Source organism: Pundamilia nyererei, unplaced genomic scaffold, assembly GCF_000239375.1.
Source record: "Pundamilia nyererei isolate P.nyererei 1_Seehausen unplaced genomic scaffold, PunNye1.0 scaffold00047, whole genome shotgun sequence".
NCBI lineage: Eukaryota > Metazoa > Chordata > Actinopteri > Cichliformes > Cichlidae > Pundamilia > Pundamilia nyererei.
The window spans coordinates 1392237-1412809 of record NW_005187448.1 but is presented as its reverse complement, the minus strand read 5'-3'; the positions used below and the strand labels follow the sequence as shown (position 1 = coordinate 1412809).

The following is a 20573-nucleotide window of genomic DNA, read 5'->3' as shown; positions in this document are numbered from 1 at the left end:
TCCCTCCTAGTTAAATTTACCCTTTTTAATTTTTCATATTTATTTCCTATCTTATTCATAGCCTTTTCCTTTTTTGTTTTCTTTAGGTCACAAGCAGTTGTCCAAGCATTTCACTACATATCGTACTGTGTATGACTGTGTACGTGACAAATAAAATTTGAATTTGAATTTGACCCTAAACAGCCTCGACACAGTTTGCAGCACATTTCAGGCTAATAGATTCACATTTTTAAGGTATTTTTACTGCTGTCAAATGTAAAATTAGGTCACATTTGACACATACCGTGTGTGAAGGGTTAAAACGGTAAAACGTTCTTGTACGTTTTACTCCCCGCCGGGTGGAAAGCCGACACACCCAAATACACGGTTGCATCAAAATGCCGAAACCCGGGATCGAACCAGGGACCTTTAGATCTTCAGTCTAACGCTCTCCCAACTGAGCTATTTCGGCACACGGTGTTGAAGGTTACCAGGGTCTACAAACTTTTAAATTGGCTACAAGGCAAAAAAAAAGATGTTTTCATTCCTGATGCGTGATTAGTTTGAGAAGAGCTTAGCCTGTCTTAACTCGTCGAGTTTAATACGTGACGTGATTTAGCCCCTCAGTTGTATGGTTCCGTTTCACCCGCGTAAATATACTTAAACCTACATTATGCATTCTCGTTAAGTAGAACGTGGACTTATTTCAGCTTGGTTTTAATTATCTTCCGAGTTCAGAGGCGAATGCCTTTAAATGAGTAAATCGCTGCAGTCACATGTGAAGTCAGTTTGGTTCAAACATGCATAAGCCCCAAATGTTCATTATGAGCTGGAAATGGTGTAATCCACTAAAGTCTATAATGTTGGCCACGTGACAAAAAATTAGAAATTTAAAGTTTTTGTCAAAATGTTCGCAAAGACATTGTGTGGTGGACCACTAGAGGGCTCCACTCACACCCAGTGTAAAGAAAGTCTGTTGCTGTGTTTTGGAGCGAAACGTAGTCAGTTCTGTTGTGATGAGGAATAAAGCAGGAGTTAGAATCGAGAGCTCTCGTGTCGTCTGTGTTTACCTCCACAATAGCATTTCTAAACATACTAATTACATTAAGAAAGATAATTATTTCAGGGTAAAATAAATACTGGGATCAACTTTTTTACCCATCTAGCCACAACACAAACCACTGCTGAGCAATGATGTGTTTTAACTTTGTTAACGTCAAAGCTTGTAAAATCAAGTTAAAACTGAGGGTTATCTTCCAGTTTACATACGTTATAAAAACCTAAGCAAGGTTTTGAGCTGCCACTTGAGAAAGCATCGGTTTAAATGTGAGAAAATCGTTGATGCTTACAAAGTGTTCACTGCGTTTCCAAGTGCTGGGCAGCAGGTTGACTGATCCGCATGGAGAGTAATTTGTGTGGATGGAGCTCAGATGGATGCTCTCCAAGATAAAGACAATGCTGGATACCTCCCACGCAGTCCATGACATGCTGGCTGGTCACAGGAGCATGTTCATTGAGAGACTGAGATTACCAAAAAGCACCACTGAACCACGCAGGAAATGATTCCTGTCCGTGGCCATCTCCCTGTACAACTCCTCCAGCTAATACACTGTAAACACTGCAAATCGATCAAATATGAAGGAGGTTGGGATGGCTACAAGAAATGACTCCAGCAAAAAGGATACACAGTTCACTGTTAGCATCAGAGCAGGCTAATAATTTTCATACTGGTAATTTTTGGTTCATGTGAAATCTCTTCTTCTTCTGTGGTTCACACCACCCTCACCCTCATAGAGCAGAAACATTCCTACATCCGTATGCTCTTCGTGGACTTCTCATCTGCTTTCAACACAATGATCCTACAGACACTTGTTGATAAATGACTGACTCTTGGACTGAGCTCTACAGGGACACCAGTATCATGAAGGACCCCACTCACCCAGCACACTCACGCTTATTTTGCTCTTCTCAGAAAAGAAGTTGCCAAGTAAAAAAAAAAGAGAAAAATCAAGGAACTATTACTTTATCAATATGAATGTCAGCAAAGTCTCATAATGACAGAGATGTAATGTTGCAGTATTAAATGCCCCCCCTCCCATACACGCACACACTCAGTTCTTCTTATGCTTCTGAGACTTTGTGCTGTCCGTTTGCCTCTGGGCTGCTGACAGATGTTTCCATGCATCCAAAATGAGCGCCAGCGGTATGACGATCCACAGGGTGTTCATAAACACAAAGTAGAACCAGAAGTAGATTGGATGTCCCAGCTCGCTGTGGGCGTAGCCATCTCTGTGCTCTGTGAAGAAGTAGAGTACCGCTCCATATGCCTGGCCTGAGTCAGATTACGTGAGAAGACAAAATAAAGCTACAATTAAGCAACAATTTATTTCCACCTGAGGTTGGCATGAAGATAGCTTCTGTCCCGTCTTACCTACTGAAATGATGAGCTGCAGGAGAAATCTGTAGGGCTTATTGGTTAAAAAGGCATAAACAGCCCAAAAGCTGAATGGACCCCACAACCAAGCAGTCACAGTCTCCATACAAACAGTAAAGTTATCAGCACTAGAGAGAAAAGAAACATCAATCGCAACTTTTTAAAATCATTTTTATGCACAAAATTGAGAGCAGAAATGAGCTTACATTGCATATCGACTGTCTCCCTTGCAGTACTCTTTCCCTGTGAGAGAAAAACATAAAACACATTGACCAGATTTTACACACACACGCACACACACACACACACACACACACACACACACACACACGACAGGTAGGTTATGCATTTTTCTAAACACATGTTCTCCGTTAGTACTCACACAGCTGTGACAGAAAGCGCTGATCTCCTGGAATTATATCATAATATAGCGAGAACCAGCCCTCGATTACACAATGGATGAAGCCACAAACAGCAAACCAGCACACAGCCAGGCGCCTCCATGCGCCCAGCCTGCTGGTGGCCTGGCCGGTGATCAGCCAGGTCACCAGCATAAACAGCCCAGACACAGAAAACAGAAACACCAGAATCTCTGACATCGACCGATCGTTGGCCACATAAGTGGGAATTGAAAGGTCCCGAGGCCAGTAAGGGTGATGAGATGCTTCAGAGGAGTCCATTATCTGTTTGAATACAGAAACATAATCAGCACTAGACTTAAAAGTGTAGAGTTAAACATTCTCTGTATTACATTATATTACATTCTGCTCTAGTTAATTCACAGAGTTAAAAGTGCAGCGTTTTATGTGAGAAGTTCATCGGTGTGCTTTTATCCTTACCGTAGATGCCACCAAATGGGTGTTCAGCTCCACAGGTAATTTGACCTAAAACACAGCAGGTCAAAGATTCACTGCTATCTAACATACCCGCGCACATAAACTCAAACGAGGAACTCCGTGCCTGGGGGACGTTACCTGTGGATCACAACAGCCAATCAAACATCTTTAAGCATAGAGCTATTGCACATGAGATCTACTGGCTCACTGATTGGCTCTTCCTCTCGGAACATGGACGTTGTCTATGACATCTACCAATGAAAAGGGATCAGCCCTCTTTTTCAAGGCGAAAGTCATACAGTGTTTTAGGGTAGGGTAGAAAATGGCCTTCAATCGGAAGATGCTCCATCTGATAATGATTTAGTAAGGAAATATTTACAGTTAACCTTTCACTCGCATGGACTGAAAATGACGAGAAACAAAATGTAGCTGAAGTAAAGCTCTCTTAAATATACAAACCTAACGTGGAGTGCACCCATGTGATTTCCGATGATCATTTGGTCTAAATAGGTTAAAGGAAAGACTTGTAATTACCTAAAAACCTTACATTTTACTTTAAAGTATACGAAACAAAATTTGCTCTTTACGGCATAGTAAGAAAAGAGTCGTCCCAAGCCGTGCCAGGGTTTTATCCCTGCCGTGACCCGGATTCGAACCGGGGTTGCTGCGGCCACAACGCAGAGTACTAACCACTATACGATCACGGCGCGCTACTGGGAGACATGCTCAACAGTGAAGCAGAAACGTATATGTAACTGTGTGAGCTGCGTCGTCGAAGAGTGGTTTGACGTCTCGCGGCAGACGACTGCTGTTTAAAGTGACGTTGCGACCGTGTGCGGATCTGCTTTCCGTTAAAAATAGTTTAATTAATTAATATTCTAATGTGAGTCCTGCATAAATAGTTTCTTTTTTAATACTGAGAGTCGTTTTCATCTTAGCTGAAGTTTTTTTAAGCTGTTTTTTTTAATCAGTTCTTCAGATGGTACCTGTCAAAGCTACAAAAAGGAGGAACAGTAGTAAATATTAAATGTCACTTAAATACTAAATATATGTACAAATAAGTCACAGTTTCATATATATCCTTCATCTATAGATATGTAGTCAGGGCCGTTATTGCTCCCATATGGTCTAGCGGTTAGGATTCCTGGTTTTCACCCAGGCGGCCCGGGTTCGACTCCCGGTATGGGAACTTCGTTTTTTTTTATGTTGGTTTTATGGTTTTATCAAATTTGGAACAAAATGTTTTGTATTCATACTTTAATGAGATTCGACAATTTACTTAATGACTTAGAAAGTCAGTGACTGTAAAACAGCAACAAAAATTTATGGGAAGGGTAATCTTAACAATATCTCAATATTATTGCTTTCGTACAGCGTTTCTTCGAGTCCATTTCCATAACAGTACATAGGATTCCAGGACTCATAAATGATTCAAAGTCACACTTCACAAGTGTATTAGCGATATGTTTGGTATTAGTATTTTCTGTACGTTTGATATATGAACACGTGATGTATACCACGTGGTTACGTGTCACATGACGGTACACGGAAGCACTCAACAGATTCTGTTCGGTTTACTCAAACGTTGTACATCAAAATAGCGGTAAAGACTACCCGCGAAGGAGGCTTAAATTGGCGCAGAGAGTGAGTATGGGTGTGTCAGAATCAGAGGAATCTTCTTTGTTACTGGACGAAAAGCTGCTTCGTTTCATGGAGCAGCTGGAGTTACTGGAGGAGAAGCGAGCCACTTTCAACTCTCTCATAGAGCAGGTACCTGTAGTGTCCTTGTTGATAAACAGCCAACATCAGACATTTAAGTTCAGTTTTTGCTCCCTAAGAATGTGTAGGTAAAAATATAGAAAATAAATCAAAATGTATATGGCATTTTAGGCTGTAGGTGTTATATAATGGGAAATATCTTAGTGTGGTATATTAACAGACTTTAGGGCTATGTTGACTGTGTTTAAATTCCATAAAAAGCCATATAAGGATTTTCAAAAATAAATTTACGCAAAAAAGGTTTGTAATAAAATGCTCTTTTTTTTACATTCTGCCTGTATAATTTGACTTTACCATTTTCCCCTCAGGGGTGGTTTTCTATGAGCAAGGCACGATATACGATGGGAAACAAACAAGTCTCTGCACTTCAGTATGCAAGTGAGATTGAGCCACTAGTCTGTGTTCAAACTAGGTGAGGAATCAGTAATTTTTATGAAAAATGAAAAGTCTGTTGATCACTTTAATTTGTTTAAAAGGCTCTTTTAAAACGTATATTTGTATGTAACAGGACACTGGACAATGGTGAGGTGGAAATCACCACTGAAAGATGTACACAAACGTGTCGTAAAGAGTCTGGAAAAGATCAGAGAGCTATAGAGGATATAGGACCTCAAGAAGAAGGTGATGCAGTATTAAAGATGTGTGTCGTTGATGTCTACTATTAACTCTGTTATTGATGACACTATTTGATTTACAAGGTGTCAGGAGAAGAAACAGACCAAAAAGAGAAATCGGAGAAAAAGAGGAAAGCGAGAGCACTGGTAGCGAGAAAGCTCCAGCTGGAAAACGTGACCAGAATCCTCAGCAAGACCCACTGAAGTGGTTTGGAGTTTTGGTGCCACAGTCTCTAAAACATGCACAATCATCTTTCAAGCAAGGTATGTTACATGCCCAAGGACATCTTAGTGTTATGGTTTCAGGTGAAACCTACTCTGCCTCAACTATGGATGAGATTATACTTTCAATGTCTGCAAATAGGCTAGGGTCTGCTGTCATCTGAGATGGAAATTTCATGATCGGATGGTGAGCACGAGGGTCCGTGCGAATGCAGAGAAATTACCTTATACTACACATGTCCCAGCTGGTTGACCCTACAGAAGTATAACAGGAACCATGTGGAGTAACATGTGACTACTTCTGGACATATATCAGATGAACCAGTCTTTGAATTTGATCCATATGTGCCAGTATTGCCATCTCAAAACAATGCAGCTAGAGAGATCGCAACCACAAACACAAAAAATATACAAATCTACAAAACTGACGATATGCATGTATAGCTTTTAGGAAAAAAAATGCTACAGAGAAATAAAACACAGGAAAACTGAAAAACATAAAGAGAACACGTGCAATATAATCTGCAGCACATAAAACGCCTTTTTTATTATTGTGTCTATTACCATGTAATGCAAGACTCTAGATATGCAAACCTTATGCATATGAATCAAGGTTTGCTTTGTGCAGCTTGTTAGAGATGAATAGAGGTTTCCAGAGTCCTGTGTATACTCACAGCACGATGGCTACAGCTTCTGTTGCATAAGTAAATTTGGATATGGGCAAAGATATTTCTTGAAGGTAGGAGAAAGCTCCTGCTGTTCTGCTGCTCCACCACTCACCAATTTAATTGTTGTTTTCTGTCATTACAGTAATAGAACTGTCTGCTGAGATCGCAGCACTCCAGGCTGCAGTTTTGAGCGCCAGACAGGAGCTGAAACACAGCTTGCAAAACAAGCACACTCCAGGGGAAAGGCTCAGCAACTCAGCTGGACAAGGTAGCAGACATAATACTTCTGCTGAGTCAAAGCAGGCGGAGGCTGAAAAACAGCTTTCAGCCAAGGACAGTCAGTAGATGATGCTTCAGGGGCTCGTTAACTAAAAAGAGAGCTTCCTGGTGGAGCTGGACGAGCAGATCCCAGCAGTTCAAGCTTTCTGTGGAAATCATTGGTAATTTATTTATTTCATCTCTTTTTTTCCTTTTAATTGAGATGGATGTGTTTGTGAAAATGGTCTTATTACACATGTTGTAAAATCATAAAATGTTAGCAGAACCTGTTTAAATGTTTTCAATAAATGGCAAGCAGTGCTTTGGCATAAGGCTGCCTGTTTTTGTGTGTGTGCTGTAACTAATTACTTTATTAATTGTTAATAAAAGTGTAACTTTATTTTATCAAACACAATCCATTAATTAAAAAAAGTTCAGGGTTGGCAGCTTGTGGAAATGTTTCATAGATGTTGTTTGTGAAATAGATTAGAAATAGTATATTCTCTGCATTTTCTTTCCAGACGTATTGCTTGTGGAGCCCAAAAATGCTGAATACTAAAATGTAAAAATATATCGAGTAATTATATATAAAATATACAAATGAACCAACAATTTTTGAAAATGAAATCACATTAAATTAAAAAATATACCTCAATCATGCACTATTAAAAATGTCTGAACCTCTTTGTGTTGACTACTACGTCTTGTATTTATAGCCTAACAACAAGTCAACACACATTTACATCCCGCAAAACCTCGTTTAAAAACACACGAAAAGCTGAAAGATGTGTTTTGTTGTGTTTACTAAATATTACGGAAAGTAAAAGTCACCGTGATTTATTGTCTTTAAAATGCGCTCAGAATTTTCACACCCACCATGTTTCATATGTAAAACACGACACGATGCTATGTGCAAGTCAGTAATGAGTGTTTTCTATTTATATTATTACCAAGCCAGAGACGCAGACCTAATTTACATTTTTGGGGAATGATGCTGTACATCCGGAGAAACTCTGGCTGTTATCATACCGACATGAGCATAATTGAAAACATTTGACCGAGCGCCACCACCCTCCGACGCCAGCAGTTTCACTGGGGACAGCCGAACATTACCGGGAACTACCGAAATGGGAACCGAAAGTCCCGTTTATTGTGTGTACTTCCTGGTCCAATTATAATACTCCCTATATGCCTCCGTGAAACGCAGCGCTTTGCGTCCGAACGACGGATGGGAGCGCAGAAACAACGGATGTGGCCTCAGTGTTATTATTGATGTGTCCAGACATCCGCAGCAGACTGTGCAGCCTGATCGTGTCCGATTTTGGACGTGCGAGCGACGCAACTCCTGCTCGAAATACAATTTTTCTTTTGTCTGCGCAACTGGGAGCAACATTTGTGATGTGTGATAAGGGACTGAGAAGTAAACACTCAGGCCTGCGCTCATGATCAGAGGCGAGGTGAGATTGATACCTCGGACTCAGATTGCCCTTGATTGCAAGTTGATTTCACTCCGGAGCGGAGGAACTGTCTGCTCCAATGGCGTCAGTTTCCAAGGTCTCTATTCTGGATTACTTTAACATTGTGTTCGAAGGGGAAAATGGGAAAATCGAGTCCAACTGTAAGGCTTGTGGCACCAGGATCCAGGCGAAACGGAGCGTCACGTCCAACTTCGTAACGCACCTTAAGGTAACCGAATAAAATTGTACATGTGGCTGTTAACATCTGGCTCATCTTGTTCTTGTCAGGATCAGCAGAAGCAGCTGGCTCTACGACAGCTCTGGAGGATTAGCTGTAAAAACCTGACTGTACAGGCAGTCTGTTGCTTCTCTGCAAGGGGAAACAGAGTGGAGGGGAGGGATGGGGGTTACCTATACCTTATCATCTCCTGCAGAAATGTACTCAGCATGCTGTGTAGAGGTATAGAAATGAACTATAACAACCTCATGCTCCTCTGTCTCTCTCCATTCAGCGTAAGCACCAGGCTATGTATGATGACTTTGTCAAAAGGAAGGATATGAAGAGAGAGGGCTACTCCTCTGCTTCCCTGCACAGTTTCAACGCCAATGGAGGGAATACCCGCTACACACTCCCTATTAGTGCTGGAGTGGGAGGAGGAGGTGGAGGAGTAGCAAGTGGAGTTGTTGGAGGAATGGGAACTCTTGAGGGAGGAGTAGGAGGAGGCTCTGGAGGAGGGGTGACCAAATTTGACAGACATGATCCACGTCAGGTGTGTTGTAGCCCGTTAGCGCTGGAGCTTGCAATGTTGCAAATGTAACAGATGATTTATTGAGACATTGCAGTAGAATCATTAGCTATTTTTAAAAAGTGCAATTTGTGGTGTTTCTTTTTAAACTACAGGTTCTGATTTCTGAGGCTATAGCTAAGATGATCGTGCGTGATCTCCAGCCAGTGTCCATAGTGGAAAATCAAGGCTTCAGAGAGTTGCTTCAGCTCCTGGAGCCACGTTACACCCCTGAGCCCCAGCATTACATCCAAAGCCAACTTCTTCCAGCCTACGCCTACCAGGCCCAGCTGGCCACCCGTCAGGCCTTGGCCTCAGCACACGCCCTTAGCCTCAGCCTGGATCTCTGGGGAGGATTATCTGGAGTCACTTCAGGGTAAGGAGGTAAAACAAGCCAGAAACTACAAAATGGGAACTTGGTTTGAATCCCTTTACTGAAGACTCCACTTCTCTCTCTCTATAGGTACCTTGGTGTCACCTGCCATTTTCTTACATCTGAGTGGCAAATGCGCTCAGCTCTCCTGGCGTGCCTTCCACTGACTGGTGGCAGCTCTGGGAATCGCATACTTTCCGAATTTGATGAAGTATGTCACTCTCATGGCGTGTCAGGCAGAGCATTTCGTGTTGTGGCAGACCCTCTCCTGCCGACGAGAACAAGCGGAAAGCCATGCTGCCTTCCCGGTTTTCTGCTTTCACCTCCTCTCGGTAACGGCCAAGATGGAAATGATGAAGAAGAGGTGGACGGTAGTAACAATGTGGAGCGAGAAGAGATCAGGAATGGCCACGGCGACGCTGGAGAAGAAGGAGAATGGGAATACACATGGGAGCAGGGTTTGGGCGTTTCTCGGGTGGACTGTTTCTCTCGCTCTCTTGAACAGTGTGTCAGGGAAGGGCTGCGCTCTTGTCCACAGCTCTCGTCCACACTGGCAAAGGCAGCCTGTTTCTACAACTACATTACCTCTGCCGTCCCACCTGAGAAGCTCAGCCAAGTGTTTGATGGTCCAGGGTTGATGATGGGGGGACAAGGAAATTTCCCAGAGGCAGCACAAGACTGGGCTGCTCAGCTTAAGGCAAGTTAACGTTAGGGTTACATATTAGTAATGTCACCAAATAAACAGATTGCATCAGCTTCAAACATTTAACATGAGCAGTATGTTAAGTAGAAGGTGCACAAAGAAAGTGTGGCTAGCAAAATAAATGCATAATACCATTAATTCAAGGTTTACATCATGACACTGAGATATGACCACAGTCTTGGTTGGCATTGTTAATAATCTTTATGTATTTGTCTGCTTTGATAAAGGTCCTTCGGCGGCTGCTGGACTCTGTGGATTTCCTGGAGGAGATGAGCGGTCCAGGGGAACTGGGGCTGGGTGGTACAGAGAGAGCCCTGCTGAGGGAGTTCACGGACACTCTGGAGCCCTTCACTGAGGCCTGGGATATGGTGCACGGAGACAGACACGCAGACGCACAGACGGACAGACATGTGTCTATCAGTCTCGCTCTGCCTTGTGTTCTCGGCCTCCGCAAGCATCTGTCCGAGACGTCCACCCCCCACTGCCCCTCCCTGGTTGTGGGCCTCAGCCAGGCTGTAGAGCGTCTCCTTGCCCCTATCCTGGAGAACCCCCTCTACATCACTGCCACCACCCTGGACCCCCAGTTCAAACTTACTTGGAGCAGTAACCCTGACTGGCACAGACAAGTTATCATAGAGGAGGTATCCAAACACTCCACAGCCTCCAGCCCCGTAAATCTCAACACAGACCTTCATCCACAGTCCCACACTCCTCCTGCCCCAGCTCCATCACCGATCTCCTCACTTTCTCGGCCCTGCAAGTTGTTCTCTTTCATCAAGCAGAGACCCACGACACAGGCCAAGAGCCTAGAACAGGAATTGGCTATCTACCTACGTGAGGAACCCACAGACGAGGAGGCTTTGCATTACTGGCGACGTAAAGCTATTGACTTCCCTCTGCTTGCCCAGGTGGCCAAGAGAGCTTTTACCATACCTGTTTGTGGTACTGTGGTGGAGAGCATTTTCACTACAGCTGGACGCTTCCTGCTGCCAGAGAGAGGCTGTGTCTTACCAAAGAACCTGGAGACGCTCATCTACCTCAAAGCCAACTACAGATTATTATGGACTTAGAGCTCTTTACACTTGCAGTTAAGTAACTTCTTGGATTCTAACCTCCATACCATTCTAAGGGAACCTGAGCTAGCACCATAACATAATCCTCATACTGCACATGATTTCATATCAGATAGAACGAATCACCAAGAAGAATTTCAGAGCTGCAGCTCATTTTAATCCTCAAGATCGGTTTTCCCGGCTACAGCGGGCGTGGATGGCTGTCTGCTTCCCCTCGCAGCCTACAGACTATCGCACCACATGCTGTGGACTGAGTTTGCTGGAAGCAGATCCATACTAAAGCATTTACTTTGACATTATTTTGCCTGATCAGGGTCTCCAGACAACCACAGATCTCCCGCTTTCTCATGTATCCATCAGTCAACACTGACAGACCAACAATAACCAGCTAGTCAAGTTTTGCACACTGTAGCAACTCGTGTTTTTTTAGCTTTAGGTTGTGATTCATTATTTCGATGCTATTTTTAAAGGAAGTCATCAACTGCTCAACAGTATGTTAATGCGCTGTTCAATCTTTGTTTTAACTATGTGTGTGTGCCTCATCACTGGGAGATGATAATAAATTAGTTTCACTTACTTTAACGCTGCGGGTGTGTGCAGTTTGCAGATGTCAGTGAATGCACATGTCCTCATGTGACACGCTGTTTGTTATATACGGTGGACCCCCGACTTACGAAATGAATTCGTTCCAGAGGGTCTTTCGTAAGCCAAAATTCTTCGTATTTATTTTGAAGAAGACATGGATTGTGCTTCATGTGTATCATTTTGACCCTTATTTATATCGTCCTCTGTCAATCCTTCAGAGGAGAGGTGAATTTCATTTCATTTTTATTATCAGCACCCCCCCCCCCCCTCCTTTTTTCAATTTCATGTGAACTTTGAGGAAGTGAAATGGGTTTGACCCTGTCTGTCACAGAAGACTAGCAAGGAATGACTGTTTGTGCCACGACAAAGATTTTTCTTTGTTGAACTTCACATAGATATTTTGAAATAATTTTGCAGAGCATCCCTATGAAGGAAAACAGGGAATAAAGTAGTGTGTGTTAGCCTTTTTTTGCTTTCTTACTCTGGGCTGGGCCTGCAGGGAGGCTGGGTAATTGCAATAATTCCATTACAGTTAAATTTGAGTCAGCAGGCAGGCAGCAGTCACATCCTGCACCCCCTCCCTCTTCCCTTATCACAGGCAACAAGCCTCACAAAATCTTATTTCTAAAGAACTGAGAAATAAATGTCAGGACTGCATGCAGCTACTGTACATTTGTTCTATAATACCACATTAAAGGGATGAAGCGCTTCAGTGCCTCAATTAAGGAGCTATGATCAATAAAGTGACCATAAACAACAGCATCAGTCAGTCTGAAGATGAACCCCTGATAGTGCTCTCACAAGGCTTACATCTATTTATTATAATTACCTGCAAAAAAAAGGGGAAACCCAGTGTAACAGTTTTTGTTTTTGAAAATCAATGTGCTAATCTGTGGGCGATACAAAGAGACCCCCCTCATAGATCATAATTATCAAAGATTGCTGTGATCTTAATGGTTATCACCCCGGGACGTCTCTGGATTTAGATATGGAACTAGATATCTGTGTGGACGTGCCACTGTGTTCATCTTTGAAGCGCGTGTTTTCCCAGCTTTCCATGGGTGTGTTGTTGTTGTTCTTTGTTAGTATATGTGGAGCAGCTTGAGGCACCCACCTGCCCCTCCCCAGCTGTGACAGCTCATCCATTTGAGTTAGACGACTGGGCTGGGATGCAGCCCTGTTGGTAATTGCCTCTGAAATGAATTACTTGGCAGACAGTGAGACCGGGGGAGGGGGGAGGAAATTGTAATTGAACTGCCCCCTCACTCCCTCCCTGGTCCTTATACCTCAAGTTATTACATCTGCAGTGCAGAAGGACATTTTCCATCCGCACACAGACACACAAAATGCTCACACCCTTACAAAACCAATTCTTCCCTCTCCTCTGCACGATGGCCTCAGCAAAGCACCATATTGATGCAGGGTGATTTCATAGATTGATTGTTCACGGGCACATGCACACTAGGCCACTGCACACTCTCGCACTCTTATTCACAGCACAGAGACAAACCCTCTTTTACACACTGAGTTTGCATTTGCTTGTGCTGCTCTGCTCCAAATACTCTCCTATTTGAGGTGCCCTTTAGCTGGCCTTCCTAATGCCTAATGGGCTGCAGGACATCGGAGTTGGCACAAACAGAAGCGGTGTTTAGTATCTTGAAAGCCCTGGTTACCCCGTACACACAGGCACGCACACTCAGCCAAGCAGTGTTATTAATAACCTGCCTGTTGCTGGCCTGCTGACAGTTAGAAAGCCTGATGGATTGAAAAGCACTCGTGCTTGAGGCGGCACATTTGTGCACGTTGTTTGGTTTGTCTTTCATTTTCTGGACATTGCCTAAATTATGGAAGAAATTTAAGGCTCGTCTTGTCCCTTTCACCACACGCACACACTGGCAGTCAGTCATGTTTGGTCATTTGGCCTTTTAATAGCCAGGCCACTGTAGGCAGGGGACTTAGTTAACTGAGCCACCTACCCCCTACCCTGGTCAGATATGCACATGTTTTAACTCCAACCTTAGCACACAATAGGTGCTATTTCTGTAATGCACTAGGGTCATGACTCCACTTATACCCTCCACCCCTCCCCATCTGTCTCTCTCTCTCCTTTTCACCCCTGCTCTTCATCCGACACCGTCACCTACTTGCACAGAATCATGGCGGACAGAAACAGCCGGTTCAGCGTCAAGAGGAAAGAAAAGAAGGCGGAAAGCAAAACGAATAGTGAGAAGGACAAAGAAAAGGAAAAGGTGAACGAGAATACGGCAAAAAAGCCAGAAAAACCCCAGAAGAAACCAGAGAAGGTCCCTGAGCAGCCAAAGACAGATGAAGAGAAGAGGAATGGGGAAAGTGAGGGGGCAGCAGGCGCAGACGCAAAAAGCAGTGATGAAAATGGGGAGTTTCAGCCTATAGAACTGCCTCCGTTTGAGATCGTCACAGGGTGGGTAAAATTTACTGCGTATGCCATAAAGGAGTTCAAAACAGGGTGTCCCACTAACCTGTTTTAGTCTTTAACACAAGCATGTTTTATCTTATAGATGAAGTCCTTTCTATGTATAAGTCATATTGTTCTAAAGTGCATGTTCTTTACTTGATTTCAATGAGACAGGAAACTGGTGACTTGCACATGCTGTTATTAGCGTAGTGGTAAGAATAGGGATGAGTCACGAAGTGAACACTGAAGCCGGCCCCAGATATATCCCCCTGCCTAGCATCTGTTTCCCGTATCTGTCCTATGACTATGTGCTGTCAAAGCAAAGCGCCATCAACATTATATGAGATCTATTTTGTGCGATCCATCTGGCTCTCCTTGTGCAGTAGAACAGTAGATTATTAAGTCCGGGCAGGTGGAGTTGGCTGGTATAGGTTCTTTAGGCCATAACGTTCAGTCGTTGGCTCTTTATTTTTCATTTTATTTATTACTTTAGTTTGGATCATCACAAAATGAGCAACCCGTGCTTAGGCAAGCAAGTGCACGTCTGCCCACCTGGAAAGTCATTTGTGACTTTTTCTCACATTGCACTGTCATGAACCACAATGAGAGGTGACAGAGGACAAACCTTTTGACCCTGATAATGAGAGCAGTTTCTGCCAGTAAACCACTTCCTTTTCGATTCACTCACAAGGCAAAAGGGCGTCTTTGTTAAAACTCACACTTTTACTCTACCAGGGAACAGATGAGCCCATTCTACTTCAAGTTTCAGTTCAGGAATGTGGAGTACTCATCAGGGAGGAACAAAACCCTCCTGTGTTTCAGAGTGGATGCAGCAGGAGGCAGCGCAGAGCCTCTGAAAGGTTACATGGAGGACGAACATGCTACCGCTCACGCTGAGGTGGCCTTCTTTGAACAGGTAATGCCATTGTGCCCAAATGTGAACTCTAGTTTTCTCGTTTCTAACTTCATAATACAAACTAGACTCAAACCTCGACTCCCACATCTGTAGGTTCTCCCTAATGCCTCTCTAGAGTGTGATGTCACATGGTATGTATCATCTAGTCCCTGTGTGGCCTGTGCAGCCAAGTTGGCCAGCATCCTCCAGCAGCGCAAAAAGATGCGTCTTTGTATATTCTGTTCCCGTCTCTTCGAGTGGGAGGAGCCAGAGATAGTTGAAGGGCTTAAGGGTCTGGTGAGAGCCGGCTGCAAACTGCGAATGATGAAGCCGTCTGACTTCCTGCATGTGTGGGAAACGTACGTGGAGAAGGAGGATCAGAGCTTTACACCCTGGGAGGATTGTCAGGAGAACTACAACTACTATATGGAAAAACTGGCAGATATCCTCAAGTAGATGTGAGTCAGTGTGTGTGTTGTGCATGCAGTGAGCCACCATGCTGTTTTTGGTTCATCACAGGTTTATTTATAGATGGTAACTTGGTTTTCCATGTGGATTCTGTCCTCTTTCTTGTCACTGCTACAGATGCACGGACCTCCCCACCGACTGATCCACAAATCGCACTACTTGTGAAATTCCCACTGGCTGAATGCGTGTTTCTTGCAGTCACACGGTGCAGAATGTTGTTAGTTTATGCACTCTTGGCAACATTTTATACTTTTTATTAACACAATTCATGTGGAAACTTAAAATGCTTGAATTTTTACATAAATACATCAACTAATCAACATCCAAGTGGTTAGAAAACGAAGCAAGAAGCAAAGAACAAAAGTGACATTCATCGTTACGGTAAAAATAAAGTTTGGACAACACCACAGCCTGTGTTACATCTGCTGACATCTGCTGCTTGCTCGGAGAACTGAAGATCTAACTGAAGAACAACGAATAAATTCTCCTCCACGTCATCGTACATGTAAAATATATACAGCAACTCAAAATGAACAGTGGTTATAAATGATGTTCAGCTCATAAATAATCTTTTTTCTATTTAACAGTGCCTTAAAATCCAAATTCATTCAAACAATGTGAATTAAACGATGCATAAATCCTCAACAGTTTTGTGCTTTTTGGAAATGTGTGTATAAAATATCTGTTCATGCATATTTTATCATATGTTTATTTTTTTCAGTAGCTGTTTTTTTAAAACTATCTCGCCCTGAAGAGTTTCCAGCTGTCGGGCCATGACAGAGTACGTCTAAAACGAAAACCTTTCACATCAATCGTAATGATCTTCAGCTGAGTTTCAGATGTCCTGTGACTGCCACATCACTAGATCGCACAAAGATGTTGTTTTCTGGTGTGCACTGACCATTAAAGCCTCACAGAGCTGAAGTACGTCTGCTGACTCATTGATAGGCCTGTTGTTGCTGCAAAGACTTCGTCATTCATTTTAGAAAAGAACTCAGCCCACCGTTGGTTTCTGTTGTTTCCTGGTTGTCAGTCGTTGCAGCTAAAGACCAGGTTTGTGGAAAAACAGAGAAATTGTGTTTTATGTTTTAGAAACGCTGACACAGGATCATCATCATCATCACCACAGATTAAAAAAATAAGCGCATTAGCAAAGTGCATTTGTGATTTAAACTTTAATACCTTGGTCCTCCTGCTTGGTTATTGGTAAGGGTGTTGTTTCACTGCAGACTGTGCCATTCTCCTCCTCTTCTTCTGTTCAGACGGATTAAGAAAGAAGAGAATCAGCATCTTTTACGACAGCTGAGCGCTTATTTAAGTATGTCAATCAAATCTTCTCTGCTTACAGCGATTTTCTTACTTTTCAGTTTCAGACTTACTGCAAAATATGACATTTAAAGGAAGTATTTTGTTTCTCCCAAGGAAGTGATGTATTCTCAGTTTCCTCATATTACATAGTTACAAAAGCAGCAGATGAATCAACCATGATAACGACTTCTTCGAAAAAGGACTTATGTGCTCACTCATTACGAGATTTATTTATTTTTACCTTTAGCTGGTGCATTCAGAGAGGCATCAGTGATGTACTCAACCAGTGGACACGGCACATCTGCAGTAAGAGGAATAAAGAAGTTAAATACAGGAAGTCACACCTAAACTTTTATGTGCAAGTCGGTAGTTTCCCAGCCTTTCTTTTTTTTTTGTTTTTTGTGGCGGCCTCTATCTACAGCATACTTGGAAAGGGCGACCAAAACCACGTCACTGACATGGTGCTAACTTACCAGTTATCTTTAGCTCGGCCATTGTCGGAAACAGGTTGACCTCTTCCATTTTGTCATCACGACCATCTGTGTGAAAATTAACAGCTCAAGTTTTTGTGATACTTGTATTGATTTGGACATTTATATAAGTTGGGTGTCACCTTAGTACTGTGCTGATTTTGGATTCCATTAACCCTTTAAGATAATAGTTTATCTTTAGCTACAAAATGATTCACTAACTCACTGGTACGTAGTCTGTTTAATAATGTCGAGTGGGAGAGATGCCCAAGAAAGACACTTTGAGAGCAGTGCGAGGGTAAAAGTGCAGGCTGAATAGATAACATTTCTGCACCTGTCCAACCAAATGCAGCTGCAGATTTAGGTGCAAATCGTTTTTCTAAAGGTTTTTTATTTCACTTTCATTCATTCTAAAAGTTCTGATGTTGGTTCTTACAGAGTTTTAGAATTTGCACAGTCAAAAAGATAAGAAAGCATACTTGGTTTGCGGAAGACTCTCAGGGCCACGCATCCTATCAAGACCGCAGCGATACCAAAGACGATGCAGCCAGAGATGGAAAGAAGCACCCGCCTCTTTAACACTAAACATTAAAACAAAACAAAGCACAAGATTAATGACAGAATATTATTTTGAGAGAAGATTCATAACTAGCAGAGCTCAGTTGTACTTACGAAGGTTCTTGGTCTTGAAGGAGTCACTGGATTTTGAGTATAAGGGTCTCTCATCAGCATGTGCACAGCAGGTGTAAGTACTCTGGTCGGGGTCATTGCTGGGAGTTACTGTATGTGTCACATTGAATGAATCGATTCGTTCCCCCTCTTTGAACCTATTAAAATTCAGTTTATTGAACATCTACATTACTACTGAATTTTCCTATAGGGCAGAATCTACACAGGGCACTAATAATTATGAACATTGTTATATTACCATGTGTAATGCATCCAGTTGTGCGTGCTCTCCTTTACTTCACATTTTAGACTCAAGCTATCAGTGGAGAAGACGTCTGACCAGCCAGTTAGCAGGACTATAGAAGCCTTTGGGCGCTCTGTAATAAACGCAACCAAGAAGTGAATAACGAACATTCAAAACCAGAAGAACGAAAGGAGGAAATCAAAAAACGTACCTTCAACGCTGAGCTTTATTTTGTTACTGTAGCTTGAATCGAAGACCCTTTCTGTTCCTCTGCTAACTTTGCATTTATATGAACCAGAGTCTTTTGTTGCCACAGAAGTGATGTTGTGTTTGCTTACAGATAAGTCTAACTCACTGCCATCTGGAAGCACAAACCAATATGTCCATCCAGAGGAAACATTAACGTGACAGTTAAAGGACACCGAGTCCTCAGAGTGCATCAAATTATGTGCCGGATTCTGCTCCAGTGTGACTGTCGGTTTTGCATCTGAGGGTTGATAAGAATCAACAATGAGAGTTGTACAAGAGCACTGAAATACAAGTCAGACGGCGTACCTGATCTAAAGGTAAGACGACCATTAACTAGTCTGCACTGCTTTAAATATCCATTTTCATAACGAGAACCCTTCTCTGCCAGGATGAAAAAACTTTTTTATTTGAGGTAGTTACAGAGTTACACAATGATGCTGCTCCATCCCTATGATGCTACAGTAAACACAACAACATTTTTAATGTATTTTTTAGTGTGTAAATATAATAATAACTTTATAGGACTTCATGTGAATTAACCGCTGACTTCCTGAAGACTTTATCACCTTTGCATTGAATGAGGTTAACATGGGTGTTTATGTTTTTATGGCTTCTCTAATTTTCGAGCCAACCTTCCCCCTCTGGTGTGAACATTGCATATGTAAACGGGTCAACACTCTCATAGTCTAACTGTTAGCAAGAGAGTCAACAGCCTTACATTTGCAACCTTTTAAACCTTTACTTTAAAATTACAGCTAACACAGCAAAACTGAAAAAGACAAGTTTCAATGAAGAACCGTGTCAAAAATCAGAAGAAGAAAACAAATCTCACCATAGACATGAAGATTTAGTGGAGAACCTTTGGTGCTGTAGACGTCCCTGCTCTTCAGTTTTCCTGAGCAGCTGTAGTTTCCCCCGTCTGAGGTTGAAGCAGAGGTGATGGAAAGATTTCTGTCCTTATCTGAATTATAATGCTGGACCTCAGTGCCATCTCTGTAAAATGCGTATGTCCAGTCAGCGCTGTCCTTCTGCATCTCACAGCTCATATTTACACTCTCAGTGGGGAACACATCTGGCCATTTGGTTACCAGCTTCAAAGTTGGAACAGGAATTTCTAAAAAATAAAATATAAGAGACTTGTTAATCACTTTACAAATCATTAGATTTTCTCTGTTTTGATTCTCCCCATAATAATACCCCAAAGTATCTCAAATCACATGATTTCAAAGTGTCTTTCTTCAGCTCACCAGAGATTTGTACGGTCCGCTGGTCACTGAGTTCTGTGTTGAATCCTGTTTTGTCTCTTTTGGCCTTGCACTTATAAACTCCCCCGTTTAGCAAAGCGAGTCCTTTCATTTTTAAACTGTTGCTGTTGTTGGGAATCGATGCTTCATCTTTGTACCAGTCATAGCTCCATCCATCGGAGTTTTCAACTTTGCATTCAAAGGACATGTTTTCTCCAACGTAAAGCTTTTTAGCATCTGGCTGTTGAGTTATTGTAGGCTTAGGCTTGTTTTCTGAACAGACAAAGAAGAAGTAGTGTTTTTTTAATTTTAGACAGAAGCAACTGAAGTGTTCATGAAAAAGGTTCTGAAATGAAAGCAGGAACGAACCTGCTGGACTACAAACAGATATTCTGAAGAAGAGTCAATAGAAACTTACGTTGCACTTTAAATTGTTTAGCTGCACTTGAATCAGTGATGAAGGCTGGATTTTGACCTCTTGTTGCTTTGCATGTATACGATCCCTGATCTGCTGTTCCCCTAATTTGAACTTTAAGTTTGTCTGATGATTCAGTAACCTTACTGCCATCTTTGTACCACAGGTACGTCCATGCAGACTGGACACTGATGGCACAGCTGAAGGTGACCGCTTCTCCAGCAAACATCACATCGTATTCTGGATCTCGTGTCAGTGTGAGAGTGGGTTTCTCAGCTGAGGGGATATGAACATGACAATCAAAATTACGTGGGAGCTAATGTGTAGCTAGTGACGTGCCTCAAACAATTACTCTTGTATTTTAATATAATATTTGATATGTTTTATACCTGAACTTGAAAAAGTTCCTTT

At 42.4% G+C, this 20573-nt stretch overlaps 5 protein-coding genes and 3 non-coding genes across 9 annotated transcripts in view; 4 read left to right on the top strand and 4 right to left on the bottom strand.

Annotated features, from left to right (window-relative positions):
• Positions 1-378: 378 nt before the first annotated feature.
• trnaf-gaa (transfer RNA phenylalanine (anticodon GAA)) lies at positions 379-451 on the bottom strand. The gene has a single exon. It is a non-coding gene; the product is annotated as a tRNA-Phe (tRNA).
• Positions 452-1986: 1535 nt separating this feature from the next.
• Positions 1987-3394, bottom strand: ebp (EBP cholestenol delta-isomerase). Its single transcript, XM_005732527.1, has 5 exons — positions 3253-3394; positions 2796-3096; positions 2620-2656; positions 2411-2541; positions 1987-2311 (listed from the first exon to the last, which is right to left on the bottom strand). The coding sequence occupies exons 2-5, from the start codon at positions 3091-3093 to the stop codon at positions 2091-2093; spliced, it is 687 nt and encodes a 228-aa protein (XP_005732584.1). The 5' UTR covers positions 3094-3096; positions 3253-3394; the 3' UTR covers positions 1987-2090.
• Positions 3395-3884: 490 nt separating this feature from the next.
• Positions 3885-3956, bottom strand: trnah-gug (transfer RNA histidine(anticodon GUG)). The gene has a single exon. It is a non-coding gene; the product is annotated as a tRNA-His (tRNA).
• Positions 3957-4366: 410 nt separating this feature from the next.
• On the top strand, positions 4367-4438 carry trnae-uuc (transfer RNA glutamic acid (anticodon UUC)). The gene has a single exon. It is a non-coding gene; the product is annotated as a tRNA-Glu (tRNA).
• A 345-nt stretch (positions 4439-4783) lies between these two features.
• Positions 4784-7177, top strand: vma22 (vacuolar ATPase assembly factor VMA22). Its single transcript, XM_013910722.1, has 5 exons — positions 4784-5019; positions 5337-5440; positions 5537-5649; positions 5727-5906; positions 6675-7177. The coding sequence occupies exons 1-5, from the start codon at positions 4900-4902 to the stop codon at positions 6875-6877; spliced, it is 720 nt and encodes a 239-aa protein (XP_013766176.1). The 5' UTR covers positions 4784-4899; the 3' UTR covers positions 6878-7177.
• A 630-nt stretch (positions 7178-7807) lies between these two features.
• On the top strand, positions 7808-12558 carry LOC102209747 (zinc finger BED domain-containing protein 4). The gene is made up of 5 exons (XM_005732525.1): positions 7808-8476; positions 8760-9017; positions 9149-9408; positions 9496-10102; positions 10336-12558. Exons 1-5 carry the CDS (start codon positions 8327-8329, stop codon positions 11176-11178), a joined length of 2118 nt encoding a protein of 705 aa, XP_005732582.1. The 5' UTR covers positions 7808-8326; the 3' UTR covers positions 11179-12558.
• A 1251-nt stretch (positions 12559-13809) lies between these two features.
• apobec2b (apolipoprotein B mRNA editing enzyme, catalytic polypeptide-like 2b) lies at positions 13810-16208 on the top strand. Its single transcript, XM_013910721.1, has 4 exons — positions 13810-14206; positions 14936-15116; positions 15210-15553; positions 15681-16208. The coding sequence occupies exons 1-3, from the start codon at positions 13923-13925 to the stop codon at positions 15549-15551; spliced, it is 807 nt and encodes a 268-aa protein (XP_013766175.1). The 5' UTR covers positions 13810-13922; the 3' UTR covers positions 15552-15553; positions 15681-16208.
• Positions 16209-16253: 45 nt separating this feature from the next.
• The window catches only part of LOC102209069 (hemicentin-1), an 11436-nt gene continuing 7116 nt past the window's right edge, over positions 16254-20573 (bottom strand). For both annotated transcript variants that reach the window (XM_005732524.1, XM_005732523.2), the window contains exons 7-17: positions 20166-20438; positions 19751-20020; positions 19336-19617; positions 18466-18741; positions 18270-18387; positions 18014-18168; positions 17821-17922; positions 17345-17410; positions 17113-17172; positions 16746-16817; positions 16254-16605 (exon numbers count right to left, since the gene is read on the bottom strand). In XM_005732524.1, coding sequence (XP_005732581.1) covers positions 16541-16605; positions 16746-16817; positions 17113-17172; positions 17345-17410; positions 17821-17922; positions 18014-18168; positions 18270-18387; positions 18466-18741; positions 19336-19617; positions 19751-20020; positions 20166-20438 — 1739 coding nt within the window. In that variant the 3' untranslated portion in view covers positions 16254-16540. The remainder of the gene's footprint in view (positions 16606-16745; positions 16818-17112; positions 17173-17344; positions 17411-17820; positions 17923-18013; positions 18169-18269; positions 18388-18465; positions 18742-19335; positions 19618-19750; positions 20021-20165; positions 20439-20573) is intronic.